This window comes from Gymnoscopelus microlampas, assembly GCF_963454915.1.
Source record: "Gymnoscopelus microlampas genome assembly, chromosome: 5".
NCBI lineage: Eukaryota > Metazoa > Chordata > Actinopteri > Myctophiformes > Myctophidae > Gymnoscopelus > Gymnoscopelus microlampas.
The window spans coordinates 35,035,333-35,055,817 of NC_139942.1; the positions used below are offsets into that span (position 1 = coordinate 35,035,333).

The window sequence follows — 20,485 nt, forward strand, 5'->3', positions numbered from 1 at the left end:
TAACAAAGCATTCTCGGGTGCACTGCTGTGGTTATAGGTGGAGAGGTAAAGCAGCCAGAGAATGGGGAAGGGGGTCAGCCCTGCCTGCCCCCCGAGGCTGCTGCAGAGGGGGACCTCCACGAGCTGTGGGAGGCCTCGGCTAAGAAACGCCGCATGAGCCGAGAGCCCACCCTCGACTCCATCTCGGAACTGCCTGAGGAAAATGGCAAAGGAGGCCACGGTAAAGCGGCAGAGGAGGTCAAGGAGGATAAGGAGGCACTGGAAAAAGTGGAAACAAAGTCGCTGGAGAAAGAGGTGGAGAAGGTAATGGCTGTCGAGCCCAAGAAACAGCTGGAACCGAGCTCTGAGGACGAGACGCTTTCAGGTGGTTTTAATCTGGTCTCATACCTGAAGAAGAGCAGCAAATCTGCTCACATCACGGACGAGCAGACGGAGACCCTGGCCACTGATAGGTTCTATGCACAGTTCCAAATGTCTGAGCAGACTGTGGTGAAAACTTCAACTGTGCTGCAGACAGAGGTGACACAGGCCACTACCGAGGACATCAGCATCATGGAGATCAGTAATGAGGATGAGCCTGAGCTCACAGACGCCGCCATCAAGATCCAAGCGGCCTTCAAGGGCTACAAGGCCCGCAAGGACATGCGACCTGTCTTCAAGGATACCTTCAAGGACCAGAGCAAAGAACCCGGCGGAACCATTCATCTGGAATGTGTGGCGGAGGGCAAACCCGACAAGGTGCGCTGGCTGAAGGACGGGGAGCCCCTGGCAGACGGCAAGCACCATCACATCGACATTTACAACGATGGCACCTGTACCCTGGTTATCACGGCCGTCACCACCAGGGACACAGGTGTCTACACCTGCGAGGTCACCAACAAATTCGGGGTCAACAGTCACAGCGGTAAGGTGACGGTGGGGACCGAGAGAGAGTCGTCCGCCCGGCGCCCACTGACGGTTGGCTACAGTGCCGACAGTGAGGCAGAGAGCTCGTCTGGCAGCGAGATGGACGAGTCACTGAGACGGGCCAGCAGACGGCTCCGTCGCCTCCTGCGCACCAGTCTCCCTCCGGATGTGGAGGAGGAGCCCTTTGTCAGCGCAGACGAGGGCGACCTGCGAGCTCCAGACCCCCAGTCATACCGTGAGGACGAGCGCTACATCTACATTCGCTTTGACACGCGGACAGAAGCAGAGGTGGCCGCGCAGCGGTTCCAGGCTATGTTCACAGCTCAGGGGGTCCCCGTGGAGACGACCATCCTGGAGGCGGGGCCTGTCAAAGCAGAGCTGCGTATCATGAAGATGGGGTACACCCAAGATGGCACACAAACCCCTACGCAGGATAGTCAGATGCCTGGGTTTATGGCTGGAGCTGCTGGTAGGAAAGCAATAAGAGTATCTATCTACCCTCTTTTAATACATATAACATGTCTTTCATCTTCGAAATTAACCATTGAACCTTTGTAACCTTCTCTCTTGGCAATATTTGCAGCTTTGGAAGAAATAATCCTTCATCCTTCATTTTCAGCTTTTTCCCTTTTTAATAATCATTCAACTAAATGTTGGTATTTGTTAAATGTGATGTTATAGTCTAATTGATAACTGTCGTTCTGTGTTTCCCAAACCCAGCTTTCAATCCTGCTGTGTGTTGAGTGTCCTGTTTGTTACTCTGCTTGCTAATGTGGTTTGTGAGTTATTGGGTTGGTGTTGTCTCGTCTGTTTCTTGTTCACGTTTCCTTTGTGGTGTTTTCACTGTGTGTTTAATATTATTGTAGTCTTTTCGTCTTGTCTGTTGTTAACTTTATGTCCTTGATTGTGTGTTTGCCACAATTGAATGCTGTGGTTTTTCCATCTTTACTTCTCAATGTATTTGCTAATTGCTACCCATTTCCACCCACTTGTATCTAATGACTCTATCCAATTTCTCTTCTGGTCTATTTGCATGTCTTCAAAATGTGCCATTCTTTGTCCTCAGTGTTATTGTAAATGTCCTTTAATTAATGTCATTTCATTTTACATATTGCACCATCCAGACCAGTAAGGACTTACCATATCATGGACCAAACCTGAAGGGATATCTCACCCTGTTTCATAGAAGACAATTTGAAGTGAACACGGATCATTTTCAAACCTGTTGCTATTCGGTGAATCTAACTACTTTACTTTTTGTTCTTGTCATCCAGCTGCGCCAGTCTTCTTGACGGAGCTGCAGAACCAAGACGTGCCCGACGGCTACCCAGTCAGCTTCGACTGTGTGGTGATTGGCAAACCCTCCCCTGCTGTGCGCTGGTACAAGGACGGTAAGCTGCTGGAGGAGAATGACCACTACATGATCAATGAGGACCAGGAGGGCTGCCACCAGCTCATCATCACTAATGTGCTACCCACTGACATGGGCGTCTACCGCTGCACGGCTGAGAACAGCAGTGGCATCACCGCCACCAAGGCTGAACTCAGGGTTGACAGTGAGTGCACATATATGCGTTATTACATAATACACATAATGTGCACATTTAAAGGATCATACCGGTGATCTGGCATGGTTAGCTGTAGCCCATTGACTACGACTCAATGTGCACTTGATAATACTGCCGACCATTATCAAAGCATGCCCTGGTTTATTTGATTCACGAGGAAGCCACTGGATTCCATTCATTTCAGTCATGTTATGTTGTTTTATTGTTGTGTTTGAATGTGTCGTAATGCAATTTAAAGCACAGTTTCACTTGCACATTCTAAACGAAAATAGTCCCGGGAGAATCTTTCCATGACTTATTAACTGCACATAGGCAAAAGGTGACCCAATTATTCAGGTTAGTTTAGTCATATTTTAATGAAACAAACGCCTTATCTACAAATAAAGGAAAATGTTTAGGTACAATATATTGCGCTGTGAATAGACAATGACATTGACAATGGCATTGAAGCCGGTGTGGTCCTTCGAATAATGTATACTTGCACTCAGATATTTGGTGGCTTTCATAATATAACACTAATAAATCTATCACTTGCACAGTGTCCTGCAGCTCAGATTATGACACTGCAGCCGATGCCACTGAGACTTCCTCTTTTGTCAGTGCCAAGGACTATGCCTCCAGGTGAGTTTATTATTCTATTTATTGCAGCCTTGATAGAGTTTTGTCAAAATAACCAAAATGAATATGAGTAAATACTGAGTGCTGTGCTGCTCTTCTCTACTGAAGCAGGGAAACGGAGGCCTTCGAGTCTGTAGCGGAAGATGAACAGCTCCCCCAAGTGGTGGATGAGCTCCACGACATGCACGTCTGTCCAGGCTCTCCCATCGCTAAGCTGCAGCTCAGAGTAAAGGGTAGGTCAAACAGTTATATTTATCATCTCCACATCAATGATGCATTGTGTCTATGAAGAAATGTCACTAAACCTTATCTTAATATAATTGGTTGTTACAAATGCTCATTTATTTCCATCCACTCACCCTGCATCTCATTGATGGGCTATGTATGGACAGTTCAGAAACCTGCCCTTCAATGGGGATTCCAAGCTAATAACAACTACAGCTTTTTTCCTTGAAAGTTAGCATGCTGAAATAGCCATTGTTTTTGCATTAATTACAAAAAATAAGTTTGAAATAACCAAACCTGCCTACTGCTTATAAGAGCATATGTTTTCACAAGTACCGTATCTTCATTATTACTGTCATTTCTCCCTCAGGTTTCCCCAGACCCAGGGTGTACTGGTTCAAGGATGGCCAACCTCTGCGAGCCTCAAAAAGAGTCCAGGTGCTGGTAGAGAGGGGGGATATTCACGGTCTGGAGATTCTGGAGGTGAAGAGAGAGGATATGGGAGAGTACTCTGCTTACATCAGTAATGCAGCTGGTTCCGCTTACTCCTCTGCCAGACTGTTGGTTCTAGGTATGACTGCATCACAGTTCAGAACACAAAAACTAGCTATGTGGTGTTTTACTTTACTTTTTTGGTGAAAAGTTAAAAATTGCAAACTCCCTTTCACAACAGCTCCAGGGGAGAGAATGCCTGCAGATATGGCAAAGAAAGGTACTTTATAATTAAATCTACATCCATGGGCTTGTTTATACTGTAGGACGTTCTATGGTAGACACATAGTGGCATATAATGACACACCATTCTGTTCACAGACAGCAAGGAGCCCCTGGTGCCCCCTCGCTTCCTGGAGAGGTTCAACAATCGGAAAGTGAAACAAGGCACCAGCATCACTTTGTCTGTCAAAGTGGAAGGTTTGTTCTCTATGCGGTTTGATGTATTCCCCAGGCAGAGCCTGTGCTGATTTGCTAAGCTAAGATAAGCTCCATGGGTACATGAGCAATGGAGGGGGAAAAAAAGAGTCTTGCCTGCTGTAAGCATTTCCACTTCAGAAGCTCCAGCCTTGTTAATATTTTAATCCTTGAATCATCAGCGGTGCCTCCGGCATGGCAAGCACAATTGGCCATGCTCGTGGGGTGGGGGGGGAATCAGGGTGGGGAGGGCGATCTCTGTCGCTACACTATACAGTAGCAACAACTACTGGTTGGTCACGGTGCCTGTTCAGTGGGGAGTGGAACTCGAAGGAATAATGTGTGTACCCCCACATGCGTTACGTTACATCCTCCAGGTGAAACTCCTTATTGTCAGGTGAAAAGACATCACATGTATCAGAGCTCAGAGGAGACATTTGGTTGTCTGTCCTCTCCCTAGTCCTGTCTGTTGGAGGTAGCAGTGACAAGGGACTAGAATACACAAGGAAAAAATCTAAAGTGGGAGAAAAATCAACAGGAATTATTTGAATCCCAGAATGATTATACAGAAACCCAGTGATGCTTTGCATATCAGTTCCCAGAATCTAGTGATTAACTGATGGGCTCCATACTGTACATTATGACACCATAGTTCTTATGCAGCATAAAATAACCTTACAAATTCCACACTTCCCATCTGTATTCTCCTAGGATCTCCTACTCCCATGGTGGCTTGGCTAAAGGAAGAGTCAGTGGAAGATGTCTTGTGGATCAAACCTGACACCAAAGGGTATAAAATAGCCGGCTCTGGGCGCCAGCACAGCCTGATCCTGATGGACGTGGGCACAGAATACGCTGGCACCTACACCTGTATTGCCACAAACAGGGCAGGCCAATCTGTCTGCACTGCCCGGCTGGAAGTGGCCGATGGTGAGGACCAGGGAGCCCAAAATAAACGTTAAAGAAGATATGAAAGTAATCGATTACTAACATGTACTTGTTCTCTTGTTTCCAGCATTGCAACAAAAGCAAGATACCAAAGTTCCAGAGTAAGTGTCTACGTTTGGCAATTCAATTCAATATTTATATTGTAAATAATATAGAATAGATAGACATTGCAAAAGTATGTTATCATATGAAAACCTTTCATTCGACTTTAGGGTAATTACAGTCAGTCCTCCAGAGGGTGAGGCTAATAGAGGAAAAGGTAAGATAAACTATAATAGCACTGTTTCAGCATCATGTGTTATTATATTATACAGAATTGATGTCATGATGTGTTATCTCTGCACTCAGAGGGTAAAATGCCCTATCTAGGTGATGTTGGTTCAGAGGAATTCCTCAAGAAACTCACCAGCCAGATCACTGAAATGGTTTCGGCAAAATTCTCTCAACAAGGTGAGTTCCATTACTGTCATTAGACATTGAACTATTTGGATGGCAAATAATGTTTTACTTGTTCACATTAGAATACATATTGTGTATTCATTATCTACATTATGTATTCTGAGAACCCTTGAACAGAAGTGTAATAAAACTGATTAAGTACATATTTTCTGAACAGTAGTCAGTATCTACCATCAGGTTTACACACTGGGAAAAAGTGGAATATGTGCCGATGTGCTGGGCAGTTTTGTTGTGCTGTGCGTATGAGGAAGATTAACATCACACTAGCTTCTCTAACTTTGTTAGAGAACAGTTTGCAGTAATGTTCTTGATCACAGTCCATGAACAAAATCCTTGGTGTCATGTTTCAGTCATAGAGGAACTTCTCCAAACATAAGTATATATTTAAAAAACAGACGCATAGTATATACAGTACACTTTGTAAGCGAATACAGGTGTTGATAGTTAACAAGGGGAGGAGTAGGACTGAATAGGGGTTAATTTACCTATTGGATACAAATAAACGACCTATGGTTCAAGAGCCAAAGACCACTATGAGGCCGATAAAAAAAAATGTAGGGTGGAGGTTCTTTTTTGGCCCACTGGGAGTGTGTGTGTGCAAAGTTTCACACCACAGAGCGAAAACATAATCCCAGATAGAAAATGTACATAAATGTACATTTATATTTACTATAAATGTTATATACATATATTTATATATTACATATAGCCTATATTTTGTAATATATACAGTATGCTTGTCACTATTTAGTGAAATACGAAAAAACCTTGAAAAAGAATGGGATGTGGAAAAGAAGTGATGACCAGAATCTGTGAAAGGAAAATATAAACTTAAGTTCATTGCCAAACAGTTTAGTTTTTAGTGACATTTTCTTGTCAATGGCATGGGCAGATGCATTGTTTTTGTACATTGTATTTGTTTTGTGTGGATTTTATAGAACAGGTTTGGAGGCAATTCAGTGAATTTAAAGACCTAATTCAAGAATTGTGAATACATTAACACTGGAACACTGCGTTAACACTGAACATCTGAATGCATTAACTCTGCAATTCTTGAATTGGAATTCACGTCTAATTGACAGTAGAATTGACAACAAACCTGAGGGAAATAAATATTTCTCTTCCTTAGAATGTCTGTTTTTGAGTGTGTATACTGTATGTGTATGTCCTGCCACATCTCCTTCCTTCCCCAGACGATGACATACATCATCATTCCACTTTTCTAACGTTTCATACACATCAATCATTACATTCAGTACATTCAAATGCTCACTCAGTCATTGATTTGTTATTCAGACAGCTTACAGAATCATGAAGTGCTCCAGTGGATGAAATCATGGCCCAAGGCATCCAGTATGTATCACCAGTGCATCAATCTTTACAGTATAGACATACATTCTTTCCACAAGGGGTGCTGCTCATGACTTGTCGATTTTGTTTTCTTGTACTGTACAACTAGCACAATGGTGATATGTTTATATTTCCACTATTGGTGGACCAGGCCAGGACTTGTGGAAACAATTTTGTCTTACATTCTCAACATAAACAAGAACCATATACTATAGTGCACTTCAAAGACAAGCAAAGTCATCATCAATGTAAGAAAAGTTGTAAAAAAAAAATGTTGTGATAAGAGCTGTCACCACAGTTTGATGCTTTGCTATACCACACTGCATATGCTAATGACATTTATACACGGGTCAAACATCTCTGTCCCTCTTAGTGTTGTCTGTGTTCTATATCTTTGTGATGCATAATTAAGTTTTTGCTGTCTTGTCAGAATGGATTTAGTTTAGTGATTATGTAGTCTTGGCAGTCGATGGCTTGAGTACACGCTCACACACAGATATGAATGTTTAGAATTTAGATGGTTATGGCGTTATGCATTCCATTAGGACACTAACACAACCGTAACACCATAGTGAAGCAAATGGGTATGTTTTCCTGTTTTCTGCTGATTGCCACCCACTCTCTCCTCTCGCCCTCAGCCTCGTTGCGCGTCCCCGGAGCTGACAGTGATGACGAGACCAAGACCCCCTCCGCTTCCCCCCACCACGGACGCTCTCGCCCTCCCTCCCTCATCGCTGACTCATCCTCTGAGTCTGACGAGGGCGAAGCCAGGGGAGAGGTGAGACGCGGCCGTGTTCACACACTGACCATTTTGCTCTTATATCATACTCTGACATACTGTATGAAAGTGAGAGAAAAATGGTTGTGTGAATACGCTCAATTAAAACCTTCATTCTACACACTTGATTGTATGGCTTAATTGTTGGCAATAATATTCATTACTGTATTTCTCAGATGTTTGCCTTGGCGCTTAAAGGGCAATGAATATTGTGTCCGTATTGGTGAACATTAGAAATGTAAAATAAACTGTATCCCAGAGCTTTTCCGTCAATAATGAATAGGAGGTTATTCATTATCAATAGACACCTGCACAGTGTGGTTCTTTGGTATTACATTGGGGCATTGAGTCTATATTTTACTGCATTGACATTAATCATTCATGACAACGCGTTTCTATAAAACAAAATGATTCCTTATGGAACTTTTGGCCCGGCATAACAATATGCTGTACAAAGTGTTTGGGCTTTTGCTCTTTATATATAATCATATTTTTGCATATGAAAATTGTTTAGGGCCATGAATGAACCAAGCTTTAACATTTTTTTTAACTTTCATATAAAGGATTCATTGGTAAATAAATAGAATATGCAAATATTAAATACGTGAATACAATAGCATTTTGTGTCACTCAGAATGACAACCTCCATGTTAACAACTTAACCCCTATCTTTGTCATACAACGAATAGCAAAAATAGCCGACCTACAAGCTCACAACGCATCATGGTACGCTGTGTTGTGGGATATCTTTGAATATGTTGAAAATATTAGTTTTTGAAATGTCTTGAAAACATTTGAATATTTGGAAATATTCAGGAAGATTTTCGCCTATAATGAGTAATGACATACTGTACCCAAAATAGGGACGCCATGTTGAATGTTGTTAACTTATGTTGGATGTGTTTACAGATGTTTGACATCTATGTAGCTACGGCTGACTACAACCCCACCATGGCCAGCAAAGAAGCCATCTCTCTGAAGGAGGGCCAGTATGTTGAGGTTCTGGACTCAGCCAATCCACTTAAATGGCTGGTCCGTACGAAACCCACCAAAACCACACCGTCTCGCCAAGGCTGGGTTTCACCAGCCTACCTAGACAAGAAACTCAAAGTAAGTCTTCAGACTATAATATACAGTAACAGGAACCATATCAAATATCGCCAATCTGTATCAATAACCATTTTCACAAGCCGACCATTTTGCTCTTACAGGACTCAGTCATACAACAACGTATAAAGGCTTATGGCCCAAGAGCAAAATGGCCGCTGTGAGGATATGGTCGATTGCCATCAACTTGCTTTGTTGAAGTCAGAAGTTTGAAATGTAATGTTGAAATTGATATTTAGCTTCACTGCTCTATTGTTGCAGTTGTATGCCGATGCAGGTGACCTTCCAGAGACCAGTGTAGAGGAGGTCTCTGAGGGGGAGTACAAGAGGAAACTACTGTAAGTCCTTCACATCTGCAAGCACAAACAAAAACACCTGGCATGTCTAGGTCTGTAATGATCATGAAATGTTACTTGACAATTCATTGTCATACATATAATTGCAGTTAACTGTTTTTGGCATTGGACATTGGTGAACATATAAATACAAATTTCCTTTTAGGCTTTGTAGACAAATATTGCACAGGGAAGATAAGACAAACAACTTCATTATATAAAGAAATGACTGACAATGACCGGTACCAATAATCAAAATAAATATGGCCTAAATAGATTATATTTTTAAACAGTGGAAATAGACAGTCTACAAGCTCACAACACACCACATCACAATACGTTGTGAACTTGTGGATCTGATTTTTTCAGATATTTTTGAAAATGTTTGAACACATGATTATGGCGATTATGCAAAAATAATTGCGATTATCTTAAATAATTACGATCAGACGATTATGTAATAATAGTGACAGGCGTAGGCATAACCACCATGCTTGACGGCTCTCCTCTCTTGTCTCCAGTCAAATGATTCAGGAGTTGATAAGTACTGAAGCAGAGTTCATCAAAGACTTGGATTTCTTCACTACCCACCACCTGAACGATGTGGAGGGTCCTGACACTCCAGCTGACGTCACAAGCCAGAAGGAGGCCATATTCCGGAACATTCATGACATCAAAGCCTTCCACAGCGAGTGAGTTTGGCACCTCATCGGCTGCCTGGTTGTTACATGTTCTGACATTCTAGTCAGCAAATGTATATGCAATACAATATGTTTGGAAAATGTGTATCCTGTTCATTAAACATGTCAATTGAAGTTGAAAAAAATCTCAAACAAACAAAAAAGCAACAACAACAATTTACTGTGCTACTGTTTCCTGTAGGCTGTTGCTCCCCAAGCTGAAGGAGTGCGACACAGATGATGATATAGCCATGCGCTTCCTGAGGAACAAGGAGGGCTTTGAGAAGTACCTCCAGTATCTCGTAGGTCAGGGTCAGGCTGAGTCTTCTGTCAGCGAGAAGTCTATCCATCGCTTCTTCAAGGTAAGACTGCTCTCCTCACGTTTGGACTCTCAAAACGTTGTTACATTATTGTGAACAACACGTCATAACATGACTTAACCATCATTGCCTGAATTCAAGCATATTCTCCCCATCAGGAGTACACTGCGAAAGTGCAGGCCGGTGCAGATCCCACAGATCCTGCTGTTCTTAGCATCAATGCGTACATCCAGAGACCAGTGGAGAGAATTCAGAAGTACAAGGCCGTTCTCAAGGTGACATATTTTTTATACCGTATGCAATGCATTTCAAAACGTTTGAGTCTCTGCGTTACGAACAGGACATGCATTGAATTTCACAACAAAGCACGAAGACTACGTCATGAATAAGAAATACCAGAATGCAATAACTCCATTCCTCTGATCACCCCCACCTCACCTGTCCGTCTTTAGGAGATGATCAGGAACAAGGCGAGGAACGGTCAGAATTGCTGCCTGTTGGAGGAGGCCTACGCAATGGTGTCATCACTTAATCAGCGTTCAGATAATACCCACCATGTCTCCCTGATTGAGAACTATCCTGCCACCCTGGAAGTGCTTGGAGAGCCTATCAGACAGGTGCGACCCACATATTGAGGCATTATCAAATAATGGTGATGATTTTGTTTATCCCCATTGACGGGGTTCCATTTAACCACTTAAACACTACTTTGTTGACCAATGTCCCCCATGGGTCTATACTAGGCCCCCTCCTTCCTATTCAAGTTCCCTCTACACCAAATAGTTTCAGCATGTCTTCGCCACCAGAATAGGACTGCTAGACTTCATGTGGTTAAAAACAACAAAAGGATAAACATAAAACAATACGATAACTATTAAATACATCAGACCTACTTCACAGCACGTCCAGTCTTTCAAACAAAACAGAAGATACATCCCAAAAGAGAACATTATTTATTCATTCATTTATGTTATGCTACTACTACTAACTGAACACAATCTGTTCATCTGTGTTTGTGTCTTTCTCACCAGGGACCATTCCAAGTGTGGGAGGGGGCTCCAGGCGTTAGGTCGTCCACTAGAGGTCACCATCGCCACGTCTTCCTCTTTAAGAACTACTGCATCATCTGTAAACCCAAGAGAGACAGCAACACTGACACACAGGGCTATGTGTTCAAGAACATGATGAAGGTGACGCTTCTGTTAGAATTACTGGTAGTAATCAGTGGTAGAAGAATAGCAATACAACAGTATAAAAGTACTCTGTTACAAGTAAAAGTCCTGTATTCAACATTTTACTTGAGCAAAATATCATGGTCAGTATGATGTCAGTATCATGGTTAGCATCATGTGGGTATCATGGTCAGTGTCATGTCCGTATCATGGTCATTGGTCAGTATCATGTCAGTATCATGGTTAGTATCATGGTCGGTGTCATGTCCGTATCATGGTCAGTGTCATGTCAGTATCATGGTCAGTGTCATGTCAGTATCATGGTCGGTGTCATGTCCGTATCATGGTCAGTGTCATGTCAGTATCATGGTCAGTGTCATGTCCGTATCATGGTCAGTGTCATGTCAGTATCATGGTCAGTATCATGTCAGTATCATGGTCAGTGTCATGTCAGTATCATGGTCAGTGTCATGTCAGTATCATGGTCAGTGTCATGTCAGTATCATGTGTTTGCTGTATTCTTCATCCTGCTGCAGCTGAACAACATTGACGTGAATGAGACCGTGGAGGGTGACGATCGCGCCTTCGAGATCTGGCACGAGAGGGAGGACTCCGTGAGGAAATACACCTTGCAGGCCCGAACGGCTATCATCAAGAACTCCTGGTTGAGAGAGTTCCGAGAGCTGCAGCAGCGCTATAGCATGCCCGCGTGGAGTGAGTGTGACACACACACACGCACACACGCACACGCACACGCACACACACACACACACACACACACACACACACACACACACACACACACACACACACACACACACACACACACACACACACACTCTTTAACTTTATCTGCCAGTTTATACTTGAGGTAATAATGTGTGTGGAAATGTTATTGATCATTTGCTGTGCTTCCATTTTATCCAGGTCCTCCTGACTTTACGGAAATCCTGGCAGACTGCACTGCAGAGCTGGGACAGACCGTTAAGCTGGCATGCAAGGCCACAGGAATACCCAAGCCTGTGGTCACCTGGTACAAAGGTAAGGGACATACAGTGGAACCGCCTCGAAACCAGTGTCAAATTGACAACCAATCTGAGGTTTTTCAAGCATGTCTATTAGAAAAGGTTCCCCTATATAAGGTCATTAGTCTAGGGAAAGATAGTGGAGCGCTTGTTTTTATGTATGTACTGTATATGTATGGTTCTCAAGCTCACAACGCGTCACAACGTGACGCGTTGTGAGCTTGTAGATCGGGAGACTTGGTGTACTGTAGAATGGAGAAAAAAAGCACCAAGAACAGTGCAACTCAAGTCTGTTTTACTAAGTCTAGACAGTCTAAGTGGTTAAACTGAAGTGATATTGATAAATTCCAAATATCAAAGTATTCTGCGGCACCCCTGGACTTTATTGTGTTATCCTCGAACTGCTGTAACCCTGTGGTTTTATTGCATTTCAAATAAATCAAATCAAATCAAAAGACTAAAGGACACTATGCACATTAAAGTTGTTACGGACAGCAACGGGAAGATAAGGACAGAGAGTATAGCTGAAATGCAACACAGGTCACAAAGTGGGAATCCAACCAAGGACTCTGCAGTTGTGTGGTCAGCTGAGCCAGCCTACATGTAAAGCACTTAAGTTGCATAACCTTGATTAACAGCCAACAGAGGTTAAATGCCTCCATGTGCTACATACTGAGTATCAGAGACACAGCCCTGTAAAAGGTAGCTGTAAACGTTGCATTTAACCGTACAGCCACAGTGTCTCATCGTAGATGTTTACTTACAGATGGACGCACAGTGGAGGCAGATCCTCACCACATTATCATTGAGGACCCTGACGGTTCCTGCACACTGATCCTGGATAACATGACAGCGGATGACTCTGGACAGTACATGTGCTTTGCCACTAGCACAGCGGGCAACGCCAGCACTCTGGGAAAGATCACTGTTCAGGGTAGGTTACAGGGAACATCAGTGAATATGTTTCCATGTGCACACAGTGTTCTGGACACTGGCTCATAAACTAGTTAAGATACCTCAGTGTCCTGAATAAACATTTTCTGCTTATCTGCAACCATACCTGGGTTTCTGTTAATGGGATATGATGTTTTATGCACCAGTTCAAGAACAGTATACGACAGTATCCCAATGGGGATATTGGTGTATATGTAATCATGGCCGGTAATAAGCCTCATTGCAAAGTCCCTTCTGCAGTCAAATTGAACGCCATATGGAATGTAGTAATAATAATCATGTTTAGCTATCATTTAGTGATTTGCAATAATTGTATGCAAACAGATTTTGTACCACAAATCCTCCTTTGGGATGTACTGTGTATTGAAATGTGAGATGTTCCTTATAGTGCCTCCTCGCTTTGTGAACAAGCTGAGGAACTCCACCTTTGTTGCTGGCGAGGATGCCCAGTTCACCTGTATCATACAGAGTGCCCCCACCCCCAAGATCAGGTACGCAGCAACACCTTCTTCTTGTCTTCTCCGGGATAGTACTGGGATTGACCTTTTTCATTAAATCTATAAAAAATAAATCTAACAAAATCTCTCCATGAGTTGCCTTTCTTAAAGGAAATAAATACATGTTTTGTTTCAAAGTAGTGAAAAAATTGCCTGAAAATATATTTGGGACACTCATACTGTATAAGAAAACATATTTTGGACACATATTTCTGAAAGAAAATATATTTTGAATGGCCACAATTTGTTAGGACTGTCCCCTAATAATCAATAAATTGGTCGTTTTGGACACTCTTTTTCCTCACCAACCTGAAAGGCTGATCTCTGCATGATTGTGTAGCAAACGCAATTTTACAGTTTTGTCGATGAAATCAACTATTAGTTGAATTTTTGTTTATTGCCATCAACAAAAAAATATATATTCAAATACAGCTTTGGCCATTTTTAGGTATATTTTGAAACCACAGGAAATGTCTCGTTGTTGTGTATTTTCTGGTCAAGGTGGTTTAAGGACGGCAGGCTGCTGACAGACCAGGAGAAATACCAGACGTACAGTGAGACCCGCAGTGGGGTCCTGGTCCTGATAATCAAGGGTTTGACAGAGAGAGACCTTGGACACTACGAGTGTGAGGTTGGTCTTTACACTCTACAGTCACACACACCGCACAAAAGTAAAATCCTCAGTGTTAAGGTAACTCTTACAAATAGAACCAAATGTAAGGGTCCATGTGGTTGCATTTTGTACGCTCTCAGAGTTACAAGTGGGTCAATTAACAGACCATTTTACTGTGTACTTGAATCATTTCTGTTTCTATTTGAATTGCTGTTGAGAACCAACTACAAACGATATAATTAGCACAGACAGTCTACATCACTCGGGCAAAATAACACCTAGCTGTACAGTCACCTAAAAATAAATTCTCCGCCTTTTCCAGTTGTCTAATCGTCTGGGCAGTGCTAAATGTGCTGCCGACCTCGTCCACCCCACTGTGGCTCGCTCCAGAGATCAGGCCATCACCATTGAAGGTAGGAGAGCTCTGCTTCTTATTCACAACAATAATGTAACAATGCAAAATTACAGACACAAAACTCGATGCACATCTTGCACAGAAGACTTCATCGTTCTTATTCTGCTTTAGCTGTTCATCTCGCTTTGTCCGTTTCAATCTCATTCATTTTGCTTTTCCCATAGTCACTGAGCAAGAGACTAGATTACCAAAGAAAACCATCATCATGTAAGTGTTGGCAGGACCACTGTATGTGCATGAAGCGTGTCTGTTGCCTGGTTTGAAATCATACAGTCTTTTAAACTAACCCTACCATAACCACAGTATGACATACGTATAAGTAGGCAGGAAGTCGCTTCATACAGTATATTGTTGTGAACTGGCTTGTTAACATCAAGACACGTTTCACAGATACCTGACCTGAATATCTTAAATTCATTTACACTTCTGTCATTGGCTTCATGCCATATGGTATCTATGTACCAGTGAAGCAGTGCAGTGCATTGGCCTCAGGAAACGTATTACTATCACATAACATGGACTGAATGTAACAACACACATTAGTATGGAGGTTGTTGCTCCAGGTGGCAATTTGCAGTTTGTGTGTGTGTGTCTCTTTCCCCATGGCCCCATGTATGCATGCTCATGTAGAATGTGAACCCTCAGTGTGAAGGGCTCCACAGCATGAATAAGATGAAAGGATCGGCCCTTATCTTCATGCTGCTGCATACTTCATAGTACTTTGTAACTGTAGCTCATAACATAGCATTTAAAACTAGACTACAAAATAAAAAAAGATTGTTCACTGTAATGAGAATAGTATATATCAGTGTGTTTTATAAACTTGATTTGTTGAAAGCACCTTTGTCTTTAACCCATGTTCATTTTTACAAAATACTTTCACTGTGGCACCCTGTGCCTGTGGCTATATTTTCAGTATAATGTAGCCCATATAAGTATTGCTATGCAAAACACAGTGTTTTGGTTAGAGTATATGTATTCGTAATACTAGTTGTTCATAGTATTCTCAATTGCATCATTGCGTCATTTTGTTTGGCTGTGCACTTGTGTGTACTTTGAATGACAATAAAGTTAACCTTGACCTTGAACCTTGTTCCAATGTGTTCCAAGTGTACATTACCACTGCTGTTGTGTGGCAGAACTCACCTGCTGTAATCAGAGAAAGACCCCATTTTCCAATTGTCTTCCTTTGCAGTCTAACCCAGTGGTTCCCAAACGGTGTGCTGAGGCACACTGGTGTACTGTGAGACAAGTCCGGTGTGCCTAGAATTTTGAGACAATCACACTTATTAACCTCTTCATAACCCTAACCATTACCATCTGTAACAACTCATATAATCCCATCATCTTCCTCCGCTCTTCTCTCCACTTCATCCAGTGAGGAGACCATAACCACTGTGGTGAAGAACCAGCGCATGAGGAGGCACAAGTCCCCATACCGCTCGGAGACCTCCACCCCAGAGCCCCCCGCGGCCAGGCAGAGGAGGCCCCCCGCCTCCAGGAAGACCACCATCCCTACCCTCTACGTCACTCAGGCTCAGGGCGCCGAAGCCGAAGCCAGGGTGATGGAGAGTAAGCCATCACCCAGGTGGGTGGAGGTGGAGGAGATCATCGAGTACAAGGTGAACAAGTCCCCCAGGCCGTCCAGGAGGAGAGGCGTTTCTCCCGCAGGGTCGGAGAGATCTACCACCTCGTCTGGCATCAGACCCAGAAGGTCTCACCCTGATCTTAACCCCAATGCCAACAATTCCAACAATAAGCTGGTGGAGCAGGGAGATGTGAGCAGCCAGCCACTGGCCTGGGGAGACCAAGAGAATGATCTCTCTGGCACTGCCTCCGGAATCAGTGGAGATGCCTATGAGGTCTCCTCGGCCTTGACCCCGGATGGAGGGGATGACGTTGACCTGGACGACGGAGCAACCATTGTCTTGGAATCAGATGACGAAGACCTCGAAAACGACCAACTAGCAAAGCTGGAGCCCCAGATCCTGACACAGGGCAGCCACGTTCTGACCCTGGAGGACTTGGAAGATTACGTTCCACAGGAAGGGGAGACCTATAGGTGTTCCGACGCCCACGGCCCCCCTACCGAAAAGCCCTGTGAGATTGCCGTGCTCCAGAGGGAGATCGGGGGCTCCAGTGTTGGCCAACCAGTGCTCCTCAACGTTGGGCGGCCCACGGCACTCCCCAGGCAGAGGCCCGGCCTCTTCGCCCGCTTCAGAGAGCATTTCTCCGGTAACCTCTTCTCACCCACTGTTCCCCAAGCTGGCGGATCCCAGTCCAGGAGGGAGAGAGACGTCCCCATCCAGGTGAGCCACGCAAAGCTGGAAGTCAAGCCTTCATATTGTTCAGAGGTGCAGAGAGTGGAAGGTGGACAACAAAGCTACAAAACCAAAGTGTCAACCCACACATATGGCTACACATCAGTGGGCAACCCTGTCACTCTTCAGATAAGCAAGAATCAGTACAACAACGAATAGCTTTTCAAATAAGCCAAAGCAATAATTATTTGGTACATAACCCTTTTAGTCTTAAATGGGAACATTTATACTTAAATGTTACAAAGCATATTCTAACCGTAAGGTTACTGCATATGGCAGATCATTCCATTTTGAAGTAACCCATACGAAACAGTGATAGGCCCATGACATAAGTCTTTTTCCCCTGTTCAGACAATGTGACAGGAGTCACGGGACAGACAAAAAGGCAAAAAGGGGTTGGAATATAATAGTTGAAATAGAAGTCACTGTAAGCAGTACTCAGGTGTATGTTGCCCTGTTACAAATACTGTACAACGTATGTATAATTACAATGTATTATTTACTGTTGGAAGGACACCATACTTGAGAGACTGAAATTTGACTGTTGGACCATTGTGACAGATGCTCTGAATTTCAACATTTTGGTTTGCCAACAAAAAATAGTGTCCCATGTCATTTGTAGAAGTCTATGAAACACAGTAAAAGGTTCAAAGCCACTTTAAATCTTGGTATACGCCTACACCTCATATGAGTTTATGAACAGTCAACAATTTTTCACTGTTCTCTTTTTAGCAAAAAATGCTTTTTAAAAAGATGAAACCTGAATCATCGTGTTCATGTCCAGGTTATATTGAAGTATTGTTTTCCAGTTTAGTGAACTGTGTAAAGCCAAATAAGGGAGAGTACTGCACTAAATGTAGCTAATTTCTAATGTTTTGACAAACTGTCTTCGTCAATGTATCTCGAGAAGACATTGGTCATTAAACTAATCTAAATGGAGCTACATAGTGTGCAGTTTACTTTCCTATTTGAATCTTCCTGCCAGTATCAGCACCTCACTATACTGGTGTGCATATACAGTACAGTACCTGCTCCTTGACAGCATGTACTGTACACATGGAAATACATATAACACAAAACACTAACTTCTGTAACCCCAAGAACATCAGCTAGTTGTTACAGTTATATTGTGATGCGTTACACTGGTGTGAGGAAGTTCAATGAAAGGAAATTTACTGTCAAATGATAAGCATGTTTCTATTGTCCAACGGCATTTCATTACAGCTCTGATTGTTGTTTATAAAACCACTGATGGGCAGCTACAAGCTGCTTAGAGTTGGTATTTCTACATATAAATGCTAGATCTATTTCACAACAGAGCCTGTAATGTACTATTTATTTCATCAATCGGTGTGCAAGGAAGATCATTTTACTCCAGCTCACTTTGCACTGAACATTTTACAATAGACATGTTATTTCTTAGACATTTTAAGGTATTTTAGTTCAGTGCAATATCCAAGAAATTCACCATAGAATAATCAGAAATGGTAGATATATTAGGTAAGTGACCGCATGACATTTATTAGCTTTTTGAAAGCTGACGTGAGTATTTATCCATTAAAGATCACATTCAATTATGCAATGATACATTTGATTGAAGTTAGAGTACAAAGTTATATTTGGTCTGAGTACTTGAGTTAATAGCATTTACTAACTTACACTGTATGTTGCTAGCTTTTAAAAATGTGATTGCTTCTCAAAGATGTTTTGTTTTTTCTTGGTTGTTTTTGACATGTCTTTTATTGAATTACATGGATGACTGTATGTTATTATTTCAGTTTCAAGCACTGATTTTATTTGGCTGTACTGCACATGTTCAGTTCTTGGAAAGACATGTTACTCAAGCGTTGAATCTGAATAAAATGAATGAACTGCAAATTAACTGTAATATGTCTTTTTTTTACGTAAATGGGCTCTGCGAATCAAAAAATACCTAAGGTTAAACAGATGTGATTACATTAAATGAGCTACACCATGAATTTAAAAAATAATAATATTTAATATCATATTGTTTATGTCCCTCAAACGTTTTTCAAAAGGTTTGAGCCTAAATCAAGCCTCAGATATACTCATTCCAACTAACTTCTCTCTGGCTTATAAAGCACTTTCACCTGCAATACCACATTGTCCTGTTTGGCACGGGGCGCTATTGAGCCAGTTTGTATGCATGCTATGTCCTCGTTCTGTGTGGAAAAAGTAAAAAAAAAAAAAAAAGAACAAATTTTAAAAAATTTAAAAAAAAAACTTTTTTTTTTTTTTTTTTTTTGTTACAACTGAAAAACGGGAGGAATTGTTCCCAGACGTGACGTAGGCAGGGGGAACAAATCTGACGGACTGTTTTCAGACCAATTTACATAAAAACCACAGATAGCCTATGAAAGCCTGCATGCTCGAAGTCGGGTATTTGTTGGAACAGAAGAGAGGTGGGGGAGACCAAAAACACACAAAAATTAAGAAAAAGTTAACCCTGTATTGCAAAGAAGAAAAAAATAATATGAGTCAATTCATCTGGATGAAGTGTATTAACCAAATCCAAATGCTCGAATCCTCTCCTCTGGTTTTGACTGAATGTCAAAGCTATCCTCCAAAATATAGAAATAAATGGAGAAATGAAAAACAAATATATGTAAGTGTTGGATTTGAACCCAGGACTGTTGGATCATGTAAAGAGTGTTTTTACACAGTCAGCTATTCAACTTGTTAATTTTCAGAAGCCAAATGGATTTATCAGTAATTTATCACAAAAAAAGCCAAAGGCCTGTTTCCATTGTGCTCAAAACGTCTCCATTAACAATCCAGACAAGCAACAGCACAGCAAACAACGACATACCTGTATTTAAAAACTAACCCTAACCCTAAAAAATAAATTCAGCTGCATAATTATCTTGATATATATTTTGTTTGATGTTAGTTAAAGCAGGAGGAAAACAAATACTGGGCAGGCAGCTGGTTAGGTCACTGTGTTAAGACACTGTCTACATCAACATCACCCAATGTGGGTTATGAGTTCAAATCCTCCTGTGTTTCTGTCCAAAGGCCAGTTTTAGATTTATTACGCACAAACCTTACATTTCCCCACCAACATAGAATGCTATCAGTAATTTATCTACATAATGTATATACACAATAAAAATATGCCATGAATAATTATGTTGTCAGTACCGTTTAAAAAAATCCCTGCATTGACTTTTGTCAGCCAGCAGGTGTTGCGGCAACAACATTAGACCTTTTGCCTTTTGTAGTCAAATGTATTTAAATTATGACTTCTGCTTCTCATGCGGCTGC

General features: G+C 42.1%; 1 protein-coding gene across 32 annotated transcripts in view; it reads left to right on the top strand.

Moving 5' to 3' along the window:
- obscnb (obscurin, cytoskeletal calmodulin and titin-interacting RhoGEF b) overlaps positions 1 to 19,072 on the top strand; it is a 97,782-nt gene extending 78,710 nt beyond the window's left edge. For 30 of the 32 annotated variants that reach the window (XM_084057672.1, XM_084057677.1, XM_084057681.1 and 27 more), the window contains 28 exons: positions 38 to 1,375; positions 2,181 to 2,462; positions 3,014 to 3,095; positions 3,201 to 3,325; positions 3,688 to 3,888; positions 3,991 to 4,029; positions 4,131 to 4,229; positions 4,938 to 5,156; positions 5,242 to 5,275; positions 5,387 to 5,433; positions 5,523 to 5,624; positions 6,930 to 6,986; positions 7,622 to 7,761; positions 8,671 to 8,871; positions 9,130 to 9,206; positions 9,725 to 9,895; positions 10,086 to 10,245; positions 10,362 to 10,478; positions 10,656 to 10,820; positions 11,235 to 11,393; positions 11,912 to 12,089; positions 12,303 to 12,416; positions 13,167 to 13,334; positions 13,743 to 13,845; positions 14,353 to 14,482; positions 14,787 to 14,877; positions 15,044 to 15,086; positions 16,258 to 19,072. In XM_084057672.1, coding sequence (XP_083913798.1) covers positions 38 to 1,375; positions 2,181 to 2,462; positions 3,014 to 3,095; positions 3,201 to 3,325; positions 3,688 to 3,888; positions 3,991 to 4,029; positions 4,131 to 4,229; positions 4,938 to 5,156; positions 5,242 to 5,275; positions 5,387 to 5,433; positions 5,523 to 5,624; positions 6,930 to 6,986; positions 7,622 to 7,761; positions 8,671 to 8,871; positions 9,130 to 9,206; positions 9,725 to 9,895; positions 10,086 to 10,245; positions 10,362 to 10,478; positions 10,656 to 10,820; positions 11,235 to 11,393; positions 11,912 to 12,089; positions 12,303 to 12,416; positions 13,167 to 13,334; positions 13,743 to 13,845; positions 14,353 to 14,482; positions 14,787 to 14,877; positions 15,044 to 15,086; positions 16,258 to 17,359 — 5,744 coding nt within the window. In that variant the 3' untranslated portion in view covers positions 17,360 to 19,072. The remainder of the gene's footprint in view (positions 1 to 37; positions 1,376 to 2,180; positions 2,463 to 3,013; positions 3,096 to 3,200; positions 3,326 to 3,687; positions 3,889 to 3,990; positions 4,030 to 4,130; positions 4,230 to 4,937; positions 5,157 to 5,241; positions 5,276 to 5,386; positions 5,434 to 5,522; positions 5,625 to 6,929; positions 6,987 to 7,621; positions 7,762 to 8,670; positions 8,872 to 9,129; positions 9,207 to 9,724; positions 9,896 to 10,085; positions 10,246 to 10,361; positions 10,479 to 10,655; positions 10,821 to 11,234; positions 11,394 to 11,911; positions 12,090 to 12,302; positions 12,417 to 13,166; positions 13,335 to 13,742; positions 13,846 to 14,352; positions 14,483 to 14,786; positions 14,878 to 15,043; positions 15,087 to 16,257) is intronic. The other 2 variants (XM_084057702.1, XM_084057690.1) reach the window with 2 other exon arrangements.
- The last annotated feature ends 1,413 nt before the right edge of the window (positions 19,073 to 20,485 follow it).